This window comes from Podarcis filfolensis (assembly GCF_964270895.1).
Source record: "Podarcis filfolensis genome assembly, chromosome: Z".
Taxonomy (NCBI): Eukaryota; Metazoa; Chordata; class Lepidosauria; order Squamata; family Lacertidae; genus Podarcis; species Podarcis filfolensis.
The window spans coordinates 38,326,261-38,344,968 of record NC_139617.1 but is presented as its reverse complement, the minus strand read 5'-3'; the positions used below and the strand labels follow the sequence as shown (position 1 = coordinate 38,344,968).

At 44.7% G+C, this 18,708-nt stretch overlaps 1 protein-coding gene across 18 annotated transcripts in view; it reads left to right on the top strand.

Annotated features, from left to right (window-relative positions):
• MAPKAP1 (MAPK associated protein 1) overlaps positions 1-18,708 on the top strand; it is a 180,867-nt gene that overhangs the window by 119,840 nt on the left and 42,319 nt on the right. For 13 of the 18 annotated variants that reach the window (XR_014543995.1, XR_014543996.1, XR_014543997.1 and 10 more), the window contains one exon: positions 6,560-6,667. The exons of the other annotated variants lie outside the window; for them this stretch is intronic. Coding sequence is in view for 5 of the 13 variants with exons in the window: in XM_083597008.1 (XP_083453134.1) it covers positions 6,560-6,667 (108 nt within the window). In the remaining 8 variants the exon portion in view is untranslated. The remainder of the gene's footprint in view (positions 1-6,559; positions 6,668-18,708) is intronic. 18 annotated transcript variants of the gene reach the window in all.

The window sequence follows — 18,708 nt, the reverse complement described above, 5'->3', positions numbered from 1 at the left end:
TTTAACACATTGCAGGAGTTGGACTAGATGACCCTAGGTCCCTTCCAACTCTACAATCCTGTGAGTTTATAAAACAAACATATCGTTAAAGCACAAACAAAAAACACAAAGCAACAATATAAAACCACATAAAAGCAAATGAAACAGAAAACCAGAGGATGCAAACACTTAAAAGAGGGCCTAATCTTATGGTTCAGGAAAGTCCTGGGCAAAAAGATATGTCTTTATTAGATGTCTGAAGCAAGAAGTGGTTACTACCTACCAGAGGGGAGGGTATTGTGCAGTATAGGGGCAACAGCAGACAATGCCCATTTCTGGGTCACCCCCCCCCCATGAAATGTTGCTGGGTTCAGTAGCATGAGTAGAATTTCCCCCAAACAATCTAAGTGATCTTATAGATCTGTACAGGGGCAGGCAGTCTTTCTGGTAACACAATCCAGAGAAAGCTTACAGCTTTACAGATTGGCAGAATAAATTTGAAGATACTGTTCCTGAAACTGAGACCATGCAGTTCAGGCCGACCCAATAGCTAAGTATCCACATCAAAGGAGTAATAATATTTTTTCCACTCTATAGTGTTTTGGAACGCTTACGCATGTTCATTTCAGTAGACACACAATCTACGAGGAATTCACGTAAAGCATCCTTTTTCCATGCTGGCTTCTCAGGATCAAACTTAGTGTCTTCTGGCAAACAACAGTTTATTCCACATCTTTGTTTAAAAACAACTCATCAGTACCAAAAAAAGGAAGGTATCTTTCTGTAATTTTGACCCAATTCACAGCTTTCTCTTTCTTACAGCCTTAAAAAAAAAAAAAAAAGAGTAGGGGGGGGGGGAAACCTGTTTATAGCATTTGCTTCTCTCATTTTCCTGAAGGTGGGGGGAAGGAAAAAGAACAGGTTTCGAGGTTTATTGTTGCAGCTTCATCTTCCTTGACCTATGCATTCTTCATTGCTATTGAAAGTTAATGGGGGCACAATTGCATTCCCAAACATTGGGGCTGTGAAAGTAGCCCAGGCCCAAACTTACTTGATCTCTGGTGATCGGTTCAATTTAGTGACCATTTTTAGCCATTAGGGTCCAGGCAGAGTGATGGTGATTTGGCGGAGGCCCAGTGTCTCTGGGAAAATTGGCTCTTTGATAAGAGTCCTGTTATCAGAGGGGGATACTTTCTCATTTACATTTAGATGAGTATTGATTATTTATTTACTCTGAGAAGTGAGATTCGTTCCCAATCTTATCTCTCCTCGTCTCTGCTTGTCAGCAGAAAGAGAGATAGAGCTCCCTGACATCAGCCCCCGAGATAACAGCACTTTCTTAGCAGAGATAAAAGTTGGAATTGGGCCTTTTTCTCGCCTTGACTGAAAGGATAAGTTTTAAAAATTAGAACTGATGGGTCAGGCTTTCAAAAGCCTTTCTGAAGGCTTTTGCAATTTAACCGGCCAGCGGGATGGCTCAGTATAATAGGGTCCAGCTTTTCACTCTTTTGTTGAGGGAATTGTTTAATTTGGTTATACATCTCGTCATCTGGGGGTGGAGGGGCCTTTTTCTTTCTTTTTGGCAGGGTGCAGCATAAGAAGGCAGAATTGTTAACCTTCGCAGGTCACATTCAGTTTTGTTTTGTTTTTTAATTTTGAAACCAGCTGCTAGAAGGGAAATGTTTAAGCAATAGGTCAGGAAACAAAAAAACTGTGAAATGGGGGGGGGGGCAGTGAGAGAGATGTGGATTGTTTACCAAACACATTCTAGTGTTAGCAGCCCCACATACGTGACTGCTTGTGGCTGAAGTGCAGCATCCGTGGAGGTTGTGCCCAACTAAGCACTACTCAGAGTAGACCTACTAGAATCAATTGACCTATTAGTCGTGTGCTACAAATTTGTTTCCAGGCTTAATGCAAAGATCAGGTTTTGACCTACAAAGCCTTATATGGCTCAGAACCCGGGTGCCGCAAGCACCACCTCTCCCCACATAAACCCACCCAGACCCTGGGATCACCATTTGAGGCCTGTCTTCATGTGTCTCCTCCATGGGAGGTTTAGAGACTGGCAACACAAGATAATGTCTTCATTTGTGGAATGCTCTCCCCAAGAAGGCACACCTGGCACCATCTTTATTTTTTGGCACCAGACTTCCAGCCCTGAATCTGAACTGGGGCACAATCTGTAAGTCCTGCCTTTTCTCTGTAGATACGTTGTTTTATACTTTTGCTAGACTTGTTCTTAACTGGTTTTTATGTAAGTCACTTTGTGTCGCTCTGCGACAGAAGTGACTAACAGATAAAATAATAATTTCAGCTGGCCTCCTCTCAATAGGACTTGCATTGGGTACAACCCACGGAGTCTCTCCCAGTGCTACATGAAGATGCCAGGGATTGAACCCAGGACTTTTGCAACTAAGCTGTGGCTGCAACTTCACACCATTTAGTTTTCCCCCCAGGCTGAGTACATGCTTTCCAGCAGAGTTATATAAAGGGAAATTACGTAATCAGTTACAAATGGGTGATCCTGTACACACACCCCAGTGGCCTCTGGGTAATCAGGGCATGAAGACACCAGTGCTTTCCCCAGCAAGTATTTTTTTGTGGGTAGACTTCAGAGGAAGCTGGAGCTTCTGTTTAGGTGTTGTGGCCAATGGTCATGGATTGACTTCTCTTCCATGAATTTGTATATTATATGTAGCTCCTCCTTTCCCCCACTCCTTTCCAGAAGCAGCCAATGTTTCTGTTTTCATACTAACACACTTTTTCTCTTGCTGGTAGTTCATTGGTTTGCTTTAAAAAAAAAAAAGATAAGTTTATTATATTTTATTGTGATCATTATTTGTTTGATGTTTATTTTGTATGCTGCTTTGCAAAGTCAGTGTTAGAAAGCATTATAAAAAATCCTAACAACAACGATAGCCACCATTGGAAGTCACTTCTAGGAATCCCCCTTTGCTTTTTGATTAATCTAAGAAGTCTCCCATTGTCACAGTGTGCCTTCCTAAAACCATCACTCCTGTTCCATTTTCATTTCCCATGAAGAATCTTAGAATCATAGAATTGTAAGGGACCATAAGAGCCATCTAGTCCAACCCCCTGTGATGCAGGAATCTTTTGCTCAATGTGGGGCTCGAACCCACAACCCTGAGATTAAAAGTCTGAACTACCAACTACTTCCCATCACCAGCTGCAGTAGCCAGATGTTGCTGGATTCTCATCTCCCTACATCCCTGGCCATTGGCTAGGCTAGCTGGGGCAAATGGGTGTTGTAGACCAGCAACATCTGGAGGGCCACAGATCCTTCATCCGTAATCTAAAAAGTGGTATTCCCTATTTCATGCAAGAGACAGAAGGGGGTGCCTCTTGGATTAGGGCTGAGAAACACATAGCCCTTCTAGATCTTGTTTGGACTCCAGCTCTCAGCAGCCCCTGTCACTGTGGCTAAAACTGCAGAAATATATATATAGCCATCTGTGTCCCATTTCCCCCGGTTACTAAGTCTAGAATTTGCAAATGAGCTGTTGTAATGCAACAACTCAGACTGTGAGCTTCTATATGAGCTATAGGCTTCACCCATTCGTGTGTGTCCTTCCTTTCCACATCATCTATACAACGTTCACCAGAAACAACTTCTGTCCCAAATGTTCTCCCTGCTAAATCTGGAGTTCCCCTCTCCTCAGAAAACCCAAAAAGGACATTTTCCATGTATACCTTTGTTCGTTGTTGTTTCAGTGGGGGAGTTTTTGGTGTGGAGCAGTTTCTACAGAGGAGGGTTGCTTGAAACAGCAAACAGTGGAAAACAGGGAGAATGGACATGGAAGCTCCAGGTTAAAATCACACCCAGATATATGCCACTTTATGTATGGATTGCCTGGGGCAAATGTCAAATGTATACCAGCTCTTGGTTTTAAGTCTACTCCTTTTCCTTGTGTGTTTGTTCCCATAATTACAGATGGAAAGGAAAACCCATCCCTTAGCCTTTCTTGCAGGTAGCTTCCTTTGGTTGAATTGTAATCTGTTTTATACTTTTCAACTATCTTTTTTATGTATAAAAAGCACCCATATTCTTAAAAGTTTCGGAGGCATACCAATTGATTTTAAAGACAATCCATTAATTGATCAAAAGGCAGACCATTAATCAACACAACGGTTTCCAAGCCGTTGTGTCATTAATGGGTGCCAGCAGCAAATTTCTAAGCAAATGTGGCAACTGGGATCTTTCCAGCCACGGGTGCCAAGAGCGGGGGCTGTTCTCAGTTCTGAGGATTGTTTTACACAGGGCTGCTCAGTTCTTAATCCACGTCTGACAATACACACACGCACACAGTTTCCATTTTAGCGTCTGCTTTTGGCACTCATGGCAATGCCTTTTTTGTTCTTTTTTTGAAAAAAAACTATCATGGATAAAATGTGTTTTTCCTTATTTGACACAACTTATCCCCCCCCTCCCCAATTTGTTCCTTTCCTAGCTTTTGAGCTTTGGGTTTATCACAGACACGCACACAGGGGTGGTTTCTTTTTTTAAAAAGATGAGCAAGTGCTTTCCACTTTGTTCTAGGATGCTTTGTGTTTCTTTTTGTGTGCAAGTGGTTTTGTTTTGTTTTTATTTTGCTTTGTTCTCTCACCTCTCCTATCCCTCTTTGTGTGTGCGTGTGCATTCACGTGCGCCTTTTTCCCCTTTCCTTTCCTTTTTTTTTTTTTTGCTAGTTGCTTGTTTCTCAGAGTGCAATTGGTTTCCTAAATGCCTGGAACCAGCTACATGTGCCATTTCTGATTGCGCCAGCCACATGGGGACTCGCTGCGCTTTCCCCCCCTGCAGCCCACAAATCGGCTGCTTTTTCTGCATCTGTTCAAGAAAGTCACCAAGAGTAGAGAGGGAGAGTATTCATTTTCCCCGACAAATCAATGCTGCATCAAGAGCAAACTACACTGGCACAGGGAGAGTACTCTTCACACGACTGGGGTGGGGGGGGGGGAGGAGGAAGGGAGAGCAGGAAGGGCAGAGGAGCCATAATTGAAACCCAGCCGCCGTAAATTTTGAAATTAATTGTCTTAACACGTTCCATCTCGTAACCAATGTGATGTCCGAGGCGCCCGTTTTTGTTTTTGCCTGTGCTTTTTAAATATTTGTAAATGCTTTGCTGAGTTTGAATTATGAGAGGATTACGATGAGACACTTAACTCCCGTTCCAGAGAAAGCATTGTCTGCTCTTTTTCTCTGCACCTTCCTCCTGCAACCCATTACAGCCACTCCACAAATTCTTAAGAGAAGGAGAAGCGTTTCAGAGCCTTAAAGGAGTCAAAGGTTGAGAATGGTCATCACATGCCTTTGAATTAGAACAGTGTTTACCAAATCTCTGTTACTGTTTTCTGCATTAAAACTGGAGGGGTTGATTTCCAGTGTGTGTTGTAATATTTAATGACTTGCCCTCAAAGCAGATTCTTCCTTCACTGAGTTGAGGGCCTGGTTGTTGCTGATCTGGGTATTCCTGATTAGGAAGAAGCCTGCACAAAGCAGAGACTTATAAAGAGGTGCAGCAGGCAACCTCATCTGGTGCTGAACATTTTCTTTATCTAGAAGGACTGAATGATCTGCTTATACTTGATGCAGAGAGGTATAAGAGTTTTCTATCTTCAAGTGAAGACTTCCTGGAAGGGAGGGTAGGCCAGATCATGACTCATGCACAGACACAGAAGGGAGCCTTTTCCCAGGGCGGGAAGATATACATTCATATCTCGGTGCAATGTAGCAGAATTAGACGGCAGTGCATCTCTGAATGGGCAGGTGCAATATGATCACAGGAGTCTTTAATTATCTAATTAACTTTATGTCCCATCACACAAGTTCCCTTATGGTACACCAATGCACCCTGGTACACCATTTGGAATTTGCCAGATTACTAAATTCAGATCCCTCCTAAAGGCATGGAATTAGTGGGTGGGATTTTTCTTGGTGCACAAATCAATTTGCTCTACATCTACATTCTTTCAGTACTAAAATGGGAACAATACTGGTCTGCCTTACAAGGCGGGGAGGTGTTAAGAAGTATAAATAACTAAATGTGGTCTTCACTATTTATCTGTTCAGACTCTGTCTCATCTGGAGTCCTTTAATGCTGATGTGGGGAACCATCTTCTGCCCCGAGGGTCACAATCCCTTCTGGAAAACCTTCTGAGAGCTGCATGCCAGTGGTGGGCAGGGCCAGAGGCAGAAGTGGGCAGAGCAATCGGGATAAATTTTTATCTTTGTTCAGCAGGCTAATTTCTAAACATCCCTCTCTCTGTTTCATCCGTGGAAGCAAGAAGTTTCAGCAGAGTTCAAGGACATATTCTGGACAATCAAAAATACTGTATGAGCCAGAGCCAATGAGGTTGTGTGGCTAAGGGAGTGTGGCATGTGGCTCGGGGAGAGTTATGAGGGCCAGATAGAGAGGCCTAGAGGGCCACAGTTGACTCTTGAGCTTGAGGTTCCCCACCCCTGCTTCAATGTTTTATTTCTCCCCTCCCTCCAAAAAAATACCCCCTTCCCCCCTGCCCAAGCTGAAAGAAATCCTGTAAATGTATTGTCTGTTTTCAGGCCCTCAGTACCGGCTGGAGAAGCAGAACGAGCCCAACGTCCCTGTTGACTTAGACTGTACCTTGGAAAGCCAGAGCACTTTGGAATTCTGCCTCGTCCGCGAGAATAGTACGTTGTTGGCCCTTTCCCTCCCTCTCTTGCGCTCTCGTAAAAGCTGCTTAAGGTCACATTGTTTATGTCCTCTAGATCCCCCAGGCTGGGCAAGCAAAGTTGGAAGAAGATCTGGCTATTTCTTTATTTTCTTCCTTCCTCTTCCCAACCACCCCCAAAGCCATCTTCCCTCCCTGCCAGAAAGACTTCTCTTTCCAAAACTACAGTGATTGATTTCCATACCTTTTCGGTTAAATAGTCTGCACCCTATCACTTCATGATTAATCTGTTTTCTGCTAACCTCTGTGCTTGTGAAGTTACGAGCCTGTTATGAACCTCTCCCTTTCCCTCTCCCTCTCTCTCCTGCCCCAGTCACCGATCTACCCTTCTGCTCCAAGAAACCTGAGCAAGGATGGCCTGGCTTGTTACAGAGGTTGACCCCTTCTTCTCAGGCTTTTACCAGCATTCCTTCTACTTTTTATTTGTTTAAAAGCATTTCTAAACCACATAATCTTTAATCTCTTAAGCCAGCCCGCCAGATCCATTGCTTATTGACCAATCAGGTCATTCTTACATACTGGGGTGGGGAACCATTTTAGCTGCATGGGCTGGATCCTTATCAAGATCAACCTCGCAGGCCAAATCTGAAAGGTGGGTGGGTGAACTAGCATTCTCAATAGTGGTTTAACTTTCAGTCCCTCTTCCCAAGGGACTCTGGGAATTGTAGTTCCAGGAGGGGACTAAGGGTCTCCTAAGAACTCTCAGCAGCCTTAACAAACTACAGCTCCCAGGATGCTTTTGGGGAAGCCATAACTGTTTAAAGTAGCATAAGCTTGTCTACACAAAAATGTTTTAAGCAGGCCCCAAAAAGAGTTTGGTGAAAGAGCCTGTCTGATGTCAGTAGACCATCATGGGCTGAGTGAAGTCCACTCCCTTGACTCAGAGATCATGAGACTTCTGAAGGTCTTTTGTAAGTGTCTCTGAGAACTTCTTGAAGCTATAAAGCATAATGTAAGTATTCTAAATAAATAAGCACACAAGTAAAGAAACAGCCCAAGCCAACTAATTTATATTTTCTAAGGATTAGATTCCAGTGAGCTTCCTTGCTTATCATATCTTTATCTCATCTTTTTTCCTCCAAGGGGCTCCAGGTGGCATTCCTGGTCCACCCCCTCATTTAATCCACACAACAACCCTGTGAGGTAGGTGAGGCTGAGAGGGAGTGACTGGTCCTCAGCATCACCCAGAGAGCTTCATGGCTGAGTGGGAATTTGAACCCTGATTTCCCAGGTCCAAGTCCCAGACTCTAGCCGCTATACCACACTGGCTCTTGTTTAAGAGGGCATTATCTCATAGCTCAATATGTTTAAGTTTGCTGCTTCTTTTCTCTTAACTCAGTATTTAAGGCATATCAAAGTGGAGGGGAAAGAAAATGTGAGGAATTGGACAGCTGTGAATGAGCTCTTCACATCCTTTGGAAGTGGCTGCAATTGCACGATACGTTTCGGTCTAATTTTAGCTGCTGTAATTAAAGTTAGTTGTTTATTCTGATAAAGGAGTTTCAGTACGAGAGTTATTTCAGATGATCCACTCACGGTACGTATGTAATGTGCGTGTGATATGTATATGTGCAATATATGATTGTGTGTGATATATGTGTGTGAGAGAGGATATCCATCCATTCTCTGCACAGAGCTGAACAGATGCTAGTGAAATGCAAGCCAAAATTCTCTTTTTCAGCCAGTGTATCATTTATATTTCAAAGGGATTAAGTTAAAAAAGAGGGCTTTGCGTTAGCACAAATACACAGCAAGATGTCTCCTTTTCCACAGAGCTCTTGCTGCTGTCAAAAGGATTAACAAAACACTTCCCATATTTGGGACTTTTGAAACATACAGTAAGACTCGTATTTGGAATGCCGTTGCCTATTTTTTCTCTCCTCTCTCTCTCTTTCTCTCTCTCTCTTTTACGAGGTCCCCCAACTATTCACGCTTAATTTACTTTTATACCTCCCACCCAGCTTCTGGAAAGTTCCTGGTTCTCATTTCATCGTTAGATAGTAATTAGTATTCAAGGGAAATTGGTCTTAATATATTAAAATTGGTTAAGTGCCTTTAGACCTGTACCACAGCCAATGTCTTATTGGAAAATGTAATTGGGGAAGCTGTGTATGTAATTAATTGAATTACAATTAAGAACTTTCATTAAGCAATATACTAGTACATTGAAGTAATAAGGGAATGTGGGTCTTTTTGTGGGGGTGCTGCATGGTTAACCTTGTGTTGTTATTTTCTTGGAGAAACAGGAGATTTGTTCGGTCTCTGATGCACGGGTGGCTTACCAGCTTTGGTTGGGCTCCAGCTCCCATCAGCCCCCACCAGCTTGGCCAGCAGTTGGGGACGATGGAAGTTGCAGTCCAGTACATCTAGGGGTCATGGTATGGGCTGCCCTTGATTTGATATTTGAAGCAGCAAGGCTAAAGATTTCGTCTTCTGTATTGTTGATATTAACGTTTTGTCATTTTCTTGCACTGCTCCCAAGGCAGGAACATAGGAAGCTGCCTGGCACTAGGTCAGATCATTGGGTCCATTCTAGGTCAATATTGTCTGCACTGATTGGATGTGCTTTAGGCAGGAGACATTCACAGTCCTTCCTGGAGATGTGTCCTGAGCACACCCAGCCAAGGCAGGCAAGCAGCCAGCAGTTTAATTATTTATTGACAAAATCATGTGCTTCCAGAAGTTCCTAAGGTGCACTGGATACACATGCCCCTAATGACTACATAGCTGGCATTAAGTTTCCCAACTGAGCAGCTGACCACCATGCCCCTCTCCCCCCTAGCTTAAGTACCCTCATCTGAAGAAGCAGAGTGCATGCAACCTGAGACTTCTTCTGCGCTTCCCTCTTGAAGCCCCTCCTGGTTCTAGGAGACAGCAGGGAAGAGGGCAGTGGAGACTTGACCAGCCCGCCCCTCACCTGAAAAGCCTATTCCTGCGCCCCCACCTCCATCTCTTGACTGCTTGGACCCTGACCCTTCCTTTAGCCCAGGCTCCTGACTCATGGGTGGCACCAAACCCCATAAACTGCTGCCCCTCTCTCCTGAGTTAGCCTCCGTCCCCCTGCCTTTGCCACACACTCATCAGAGCCTTGTTGAGATGCTGCCAGAGATTGAACCTGGGACCTTCTGCATGCAAGGCAGATGCTCTGGCACTGAGCTACAGCCCTTCCCTTAGGACACGCCTTAGACAGAGTCAGGTGGTTGGTCCCTCTAGCCCAATGTTGTCCACATTCATTTGCAGTGGCTCATTAGGGTTTCATACAAGAGGTCTCCAAGTTTTACTCAGGGTAAACCCACTGAAAGTAATGAACCTAAGTTTAGTCGTGCATGGTATTTTCAATGGGTCTACTCTGAGAAGGACTGGCATTGGATACCATCCAGGGGATTGAATCTGTGACCTGGAGAGCTGCTGCCAGTCAGTGTAGGTAGTACTGAGCCAGATAGACCAATGGTCTGACAGTATAAGGCAGTTCCTAATAAGCCTGGAACTGCAACCTGTTTGAGAAGAAGCCATACCCCCTAAAAGTAAAGGACTCGTGTGTTGGTTTCTTGGGGGATGGGGAGCCACTTTGCCAATCTGTGTGGAGGGAGGGGCCAAGGAGAAGCCATGCCCCTAAAAGATAAAAGGGAGTCTGTCAGTCTTTGGTAGAGGGGAGCAGGCAGGAAGCAGAACGCTTCTATAACATGGGACTGGTCTTAGTCCCAGGCTCCGATCTAGTGGAAGAATTCATCCCGGAAGCCTGATCCGGGGATCCTGGTGCTGGCAGCTAGACTTGATTTAAGGCTGTTTCCTGTGTTCATATTGTCAGCTCATATCTCATAGATGGCTCACTATTTCTTTTCTTCTTCTTTGTCAGTGGTTTTCCTAATAATTTCTGTTCTTTCCCTGCTGTAAAGGAAAAGCAAACTAAAAAAAGTTTAAACACAATACCTTGCTCTGCTTCTGCAAAAGGTCCTGTCAAGGGTGCATTTGAGAAAGGTGCTATTTCTCAGAATCATGGCAGTGGCTGTGACTTCAAACAATGAAATGGGTCCATGTTCTTAAGAATGCACATGAAATAATTTCAACAAAGGCTCTTAAAATCTACTGTGTGGGGATTCCGTTTTTGTTTTATTTAGTCTTTGTGGCTCAGTCTTGGAGCACAATGCTACTTTTACTCAAAAGCAAGCCCCACTGTGGTCAGTGGGGCTTGCTCCCTAGTAATGGTGCATAGGGTGGGATCCAAAGACTTGAGACCAGCCGTTCCCCAACCTGGTGCCTCCAGACATTGTTGGGACTACAACTGCCATCAGCCCCTAGGCAGCATGGCCAATGGCCAGGGTTGATGGGAGTTGTAGTCGCAAGCTCTGGAAGGTGCCTGCTTGCAGAATGCTGGTCTCCCTCCCCACTTCCACTGAAATTACACCACCACCCCAGGGGCATGGGGGGGTGTTTCTGGTGTTTTGTTGTTTTTTCCCTTCCAGATCCTCGCATAGCTATTCCTGACATGCCAGCTGCTGTTGCCAACACTGCCACTCAGCTGTTACTTAGAGCTTCACATATTCTCCAACAACTCCAACTTCCTGCTAATTCTGTTTCTCCTGCGTGGGTGCTGTTTCATGGGCCTTAACCCTTTTGACTCAGCTGCTTGAAGATGGCATTTGTGACGCTTACTATCTATCGTAAGGGGCAAACAGATACACCCCAGCACCCTGAGTCACATGGGGCACATGCCCCACTGCCTCTCTGTGCAGCCGAGGGTCAGATTTCTGCCTCCCTAATTCAAGCATTTGCATATATATATATATATATATATATATATATATATATATATCATTGATTTTGTACCCTTTATTTTGTTCATTTATATATCACATTGTTGTTGCACCATTTCTTCCAATGAAGTCAGTGGCAGTGTTGCCTGTGAGGTTGGTTCTTACAGCTTTCCAAAGATATGGGTTCTAGATAATTATCAAGGGAGTTAATAAATGAGCATGTTTACTTGTATTACTGATTCACAGTGCGGGTGCCTTAGAGCAGGAGTGGGGAAATCATTTTCAGCCTGAGGGCCACATTCCTTCTGTGCAGCCTTCCAGGGGCCACATGCCGGTGTTGGTTGGAGCCAAAGTGTGCGGGGCAACAAATGTTAATGTTACATTTGTATAGGAGGCTAGTTTCGTACATACACACCTCTATCTTACTCACAGACAATCAAAAGGCATTATCAGAGTTCAAGGACATATTCTAGCCAGGAACAAAAAACACACAAGGAGGGTGAGAAGCAAGACCAATAGAGAGGCCTAGAACAGCCCCTCTTAGAGGTCCAGAGAGGTCTGATTTGATCATATAATCAGCTGGTCTGAGAGGACATTGCTGTCTAATCTTGTGCCATTAGAACAAGTATATTTTTATTCATATTTATTAATGCTTTTAAACAGTTCAGTATAATAAAAAAAACTGCATCAGTTAACAAAAAAGATCAAGACTTTTACCTAACTACAAATCTTAATTGCTTAAATTTGCAGCTCTAAGTGAGAGGGTCTGCCATATTTAGGCGCAACACACATAAAAACAAGTTGTGAAGTTTATCAGATGTCAAAAAATCAGCAAGTGTCTTAAGTTTGAGGATCTCCTTTGAGCTCAATTTCTTTTGAGTAAATTTAGAAGGCCAGATTCAGCCACCTCTGAGCCTGAGGTTGCCCCCCACCCCACCTTAGAGGCCTCCCTTTATCCAGTGTTTATCAAGGCTGAGAAATGTAGTCAAGACATTGGTGAGATGAGGAGTGAACAGCCTCCAGCCCTTGCCATACCTTCAAAAAGCCTCTGTGAGCAGTCACTTGAGACCCCTTGCAAAAGCAGCCTCTTCCTTCCACAACAACCAGAGTAAAGGGAGGTTGATTAGGGAGGCATACCCCAACTTCGTTCTTGCCAACTGCTGGCTTTGAACAGTCAGCATGTGTTGCCCAACCGTTTACCCCAAGGGAATGAGACCCTCAACAGGGAAAAAAAAGTTGCCACCCTATGTTAGATTAATCAATTAAATGTTTCGATTAAAAAGTGCTGCTGCTGAATCTGCAAATTTTATTAAATTGTTGCAGAGAATGAAATCAATTCATCATAGTAAACAATAAAACTGTTTTAATCAATTAATCAAATGAACTTCTGATTCAAAATCAATGCTTTTATTCAGCAGAGATTATTAGCTTACAGTTTTTGATAGATTAAAAAGCTAATAAACCAGTAGATCATATTCATTCATCCCTTATAAAAAGGTTAGGCTTTCAAACGCCATCTTGAAAGAGGCATTCTTTCTTGCTTACGAGAGAGAAAGGGGAATATCTCTACAAAACCTGAGGCAGGATTTCAACCTGCCATTTCCCAAGTCCAAGCCCTAACCCTGGCTCACCATAGCTCTTACCCCAGGGTTCATGTTTCTAGTTACACAACTGAGCATTTGAAAGAGGCTCTCAATGACTTTTATTTTTAGACTTCATTTATGTATCCCTTCCTGTGATGCTTCTCAAAACGATTTCACAATGCCGTTATATGTAAAAGAATTACATATATAGAAACCATTACATACACTGGTCATGCTGGCCTTACTCTGCCTCCTCGGAGAGAGCAGTGCTTCTGAATACCAGATGCTAGAAACCGCAGGAGGGGAGAGTTGCTCTTGTGCTTGTGGATTTTCCACCTTGGTTGGCTACTGTGAGAACAAGATGCTGGACTAAAGGTTCTTATACAGGCATCCCCCCATGTACACACGTGTGTGGCTGTGTATCTGTGTGGTGACAGGAAATAAATAAGTAGAATCATACCGGGAAACAACGGGAGAGAGCTGGAGTTCTGAAGATGACAGACTGAAGTAGAGCTCATCCGGAGACCCTCCTGTGCCAAGCTGGGCTCCCCAAAGACAGGGCCGGCCAGACAACTACCAGTACAGTGGTACCTCGGGTTACAGACGCTTCAGGTTACAGACTCCACTAACCCAGAAATAGTACCTCAGATTAAGAACTTTGCTTCAGGATGAGATCAGAAATTGCATGGCAGCAGCGGGAGGCCCCATTAGCTGAAGTGGTATCTCAGGTTAAGAACAGTTTCAGGTTAAGAACGGACCTCCAGAACGAATTAAGTTCTTAACCCAAGGTACCACTGTAGAGAGAAGAAAGGAAGAAGAGGGAGGGAATGGGGCGAGAGGCACAGGGGCAACGGAAAGGGGACACCCGCTGCTTCACCACCATTGGGATTCTGCTGTTGCTCCTGCTGGCTTCCCTCCACCAGCCTCGCTGAGCAAGTGGAGGCTCCCTGCCACCGTCCGTCCCCCCCAACGTGGCCATACCTGAGAGACTGACCTTCTCAGGAGGAGGAGAGAAAGGTGGTGACAGTGAAGGCATCTGCTTGCATGGAAAGTGAGCAAGGGCTCCTAGGGGGGAAATGGCAGCACCCAGGAAGGAAACCTGACCCAACCCTGCTTCCCATGCAATTTCCCCCTAAAGACCTCAAGCCCCGCAGGTCTGCTGGAGCCAGGTTTGTTCGCTCCCTCGGTTTATAAAGGAAAATCTTTTATCCCTTTCCTTCCCTTTTTATTTTAAAGATGCTTTTTAGAGGACTGCAAGAAGATCAAACCTCTCCATTCTTAAGAAAATCAGCCCTGAGTGCTCACTGGAAGGACAGATCTTGAAGCTGAGGCTCCAATACTTTGGCCACCTCATGAGAAGAGAAGACTCCCTGGAAAAGACCCTGATGCTGGGAAAGATGGAGGGCACAAGGAGAAGGGGACGACAGAGGACGAGATGGTTGGACAGTGTTCTCGAAGCTACCAGCATGAGTTTGACCAAACTGCGGGAGGCAGTGGAAGATAGGAGTGCCTGGCGTGCTCTGGTCCATGGGGTCACGAAGAGTTGGACAAGACTAAATGACTAAACAACAACAACAACAACACTTTACATGATTTCACTTATGCATGCGGGGGCCCAGAACGTAGCCCCGCATAAGTGGGTGGATGCCTGTATATAAAACCAATTTTAAACAGTTTGAGATTCTGATCGGAATAAAAAACTCCTGCTCAGAAGGCTTGTTGAAAGAGGAAAGTTGAATCTGGAGCATGCATCATTACTTTTTGTTCAGCTGTGTTCTTGGCTATATGTTATGATAATAGTCCATAGCATGGTCACATTAACCTGGGAATCTGTAGTAGAAAAACACTGTCATGACTCCGGAGGAGTCATTACCATCCACCTACCTGCGTAGGACTGGTGTGGTTACTGTGGCATGCAGTGTTGCATTTGCTGAGAGATCCCATTTGTTGTGAGGCACAAAGGAAGTCAAACAAGCCTGATTTACTTTTTACAGTTTCAGAAGTCCTGTTGGATTTTGCGTGGCACAGCATTGGGGTGTGAAATTGCAATGACGGGGCCATCTGCCTTAATCCTTGTATCCCAATTGAACCTTTCCCTCCCTGCGTTTTATTTAGAGTGATTATGCAGCTTTTCAGAGCATATTTTATCTGGTTTACCCCACCCCACCCCACCAGTTCTCTATTAAATGGACTCTGTTATTATGAAGACTAAAGGACAGAGTCTGGAGGTCTCACCCTTTAAAAAAAGAAAAAAAGAAAGCTTGTGTTCTCATCCTTGCCATTTAAAATTGCCTGCTGAAATTGCATACGCGTAAATTACACCCAGGGCCAGGGAGAGCCTGCCCAAACTTGGGACCAGTTCATCATTTGGTCCCCCCTCATGGGGAAGGGAGTTCCACAGTTTGCTTGGCTGGCCAGAGAAGCACCTTTCCACCAGTCACTGCTTGGCCACATGGATTATATAGTTGTGAGAGTATCTTCTGCAGATCAGTCTCTCTGCAGGGACAGCTTTGGGGCCACTACTGCTTGGGGAGCTGGTCTGGTAGTGGAGCATGCCTGTCGTGAACAAGCTAGTCAATGTTGACTCAACAGCTGAAACAAACAGTACAAGGCAGCACCCATTTGCATGGCCAGCGTTGTGTTAACGTTGTTGTTTAATCAGAGGGGAAGTTTACAGCATCTAATGGGAGTTGTAGTCCAAATCAAACCAAAGCTCTGCTAGCAGCAGACCAGTTCACCCTCCATTTCACCAAGCTGTGGTATGGACTTTGGGTAGTTCTGTGGTGCCTTTTTTACTACCCTGACCCTTATTACATGAAGTTTGTACCTGTTCTCAGGTATGTTGTTCAGTATTGTGTGCAGACTAGCAAATACCTGGACATGCTGAGAGCTGAACGGGATTCCAGCCTCTGCACGACTCAGGGGCTGGGCAAAAATAGCCTCAACAGCTCTTCATCAGCTCCCTCCCAAGGGGATATCATGATTGGTTTCTGCTCCTCCTCGTCCTTGTACCGACTTCCCTTTCTTGTGGATTCCTTGTCTGTGCCACAGGGAGCTTAGGGGTGAGCCATGCACGGCCCCTACTCACCCCTTGTGCTTGCCTGTTTCTCTTCCTCCCCTTGGCCCTGTAAGCCCCAGCTTCCTTTGTTACACCAATCCTACACCTTTTCCTCCTCACACACACTCATTTGCATCCTTGGGCAGCGGCCAAGGCCCTGGCAGGATCCAGTGCCACAGTGCCTGCCCTGGCCCCATCCCTTAATTTGTTCTGTGGCCCAACTCTCAGAGCAGCACCCAGTGACTGGATCCGGACAGCCTTTTAACTCCCCACGATTCCCCCAACCTGTCATCTCTCTGGTAGAGCATTGTAGGGGAGCTAAAAGGGTGGTCATGTCCAGCACCCATCACTGCTTTCAGCAGTGTCAGCCTGACCAGGTAAGGCTATCAGGTCTCACTGACAAAGAAAGCCCCCCCCCCAACCTAGAACTGGCCCTCTTGTTGACCAGGGTGTGCTTCTCAGTCCTAATGTGATATGTAGTTTGTTCCCAGTTCACTTTTCACGGGAATGGATAGCTTCCCAGCTCCCACTAGGTGCCACACTATAGACACAGCCATACCATATATTTAAAGCACTATGGTACAAATTTAAGCAGTTATGGCTTCCCCTAAATAATTTTTTGTTCTGTGGTTTGTTCCCAGGTACAACTCCCAGAGTGATTAAACAATACTCTTCCCAGGGGTCTCTGCCAATTGTAGCTCTTTGAGGGGAACAGGGGTCTCCTAACGACTGTCAGCACCTTTAACAAGCTCCCAGAATCTGCGGGGGACGGGGACGGGGACGACTGCTTAAACTGGTATCAAAGTGCTTTAAATGTACCGCATGAATGTGACCTCTGAGAACCCAGTATAAGCCTATCACAAAAGGCTTCAGGGCAACCAGGCTGGCCCCTTCCCACCTTCAGAGCAGCTCAGTGGTTTGGGATATCAGTTTGCCCACCCGGGAATTAGAAGGTCAGAGCTCTGGAAGCATTATTACCACACTGAGCCCTTTCCAGCAATGTAAAAGTCTTGCGTAGAATTAATGTACAGAAATTGGCAAGCCATGTTCCCATTTTTACTGCCACTTTTCAGGCCTCTCTGCTAAAATCCCATCTTCTCATTTATTAAAAAAAAATTCTTTCATTCATTCATATATATATATATATATATATATATATATATATATATATATGAATATATATGTTTTCATTAATCTCTCATGACAAAATTTAGGGTTGCGAAACTGGCAGTTGTTTCGGCTTTTAGGACTACATTAGCTGGCGTATTAAACAAAATGTGTCACTCTCGCAGTATCTTCTGCAAGAAGCTAAATCAATTTCCTCAGCCGTTTCCATGCACCACTTTATCTAAAAGCCTCTGAATTATCATTTACAGCTAAGATGCTTTATTAGCAGCTGGCTTGAAAATTGCTCTATGGGAGAGAAAAAATTGTGTGTCACTTTATAGTAATTTTTAAATTGGTGTTAATCCAACATAGTAAAGTATTTTTTATATAAGGGTTGGGGGGGGACCCAAAAACCTTTTTTCATAATTGTCATTTTGGCTTAATGAGATGTTATCTTTTTCTTCTTTTTCTTTATTTTTGGAAGCCAGCTCTGCCATGGCAGAGAGAATGCTATATGAAGTAAATAATATTTGGAGTTTCCATCATAGAACTGTAAACATACTGGACTTAACATAATACCTTCTCGTAACTGAAGGCTCAAGTTGGGCAACTTCAGCCAAAAGGCGGGGAGGGTGTTTGGGGTGTGTGTGAGAGAGAGAGACAGAGAGAGAGAGAACACTGGTATCTGACGCCTTTTGTGGGGAATTTAAAAGCACACAAAAATAGCTATACCAAGTATCAACAGTGGGGTACTCATGGACCCACACAGCCCCCGCAAAAAACCTTCTCCAGTCCCCATAGCATCTCCTCCCCCCACTTCCCCAATTGAAATAAGGCCTAAAAGAAGCATTGTATTGTAGCTAATAAAACAGGATGTGTGTTGAGTTAATAGTACAGTGGACACTTGGGTTGCAGACGTGATACATGCGGGAGGCACGTTCGCAACCTGCAGCATTCGCAACCCGCAGCACCGTGTCTGAGCACGTGCGGGATTCGGCGCTTCTGTGCATACGCAAAGCGCAATTTATCGCTTCTGCGCATGTGCGAGCGCCAAAACCCGGAAGTAACCCGTTCCGGTACTTCCGGGTTCAGCACAGTGCGCAATCTGAAAACACGCAACCTGAAGCGTCTGTAACCCGAGGTACGACTGTATGTATGTTGGTTTGTCGTCCACAACAGTTTCTTTGGTTTGCCAAAGAACCCACAAGTCCCACAAAGGTTGTGATCTCTGTGATGGTGTAGAGGAGAACCCTGCAACATTCCCTGGCCATATCCACACTATACATTTAAGGCACTATGATACTACTTTACACAGTTATGGCTTCCGCCAAAGCAACTTGGGAGCTGGAGTTTGTTAAGGGTTCTAAGAGCCGTTATTTCCCTTATTCCCCTCCCAGAGCTACAGTTCCCAGACTGGTTAAACCATCAGTACCTGAGACCCTACCTGCCCGCAGACTGTTTTGCCAGAGTGGTGCATGCTCTAGTTATCTCCTGCTTG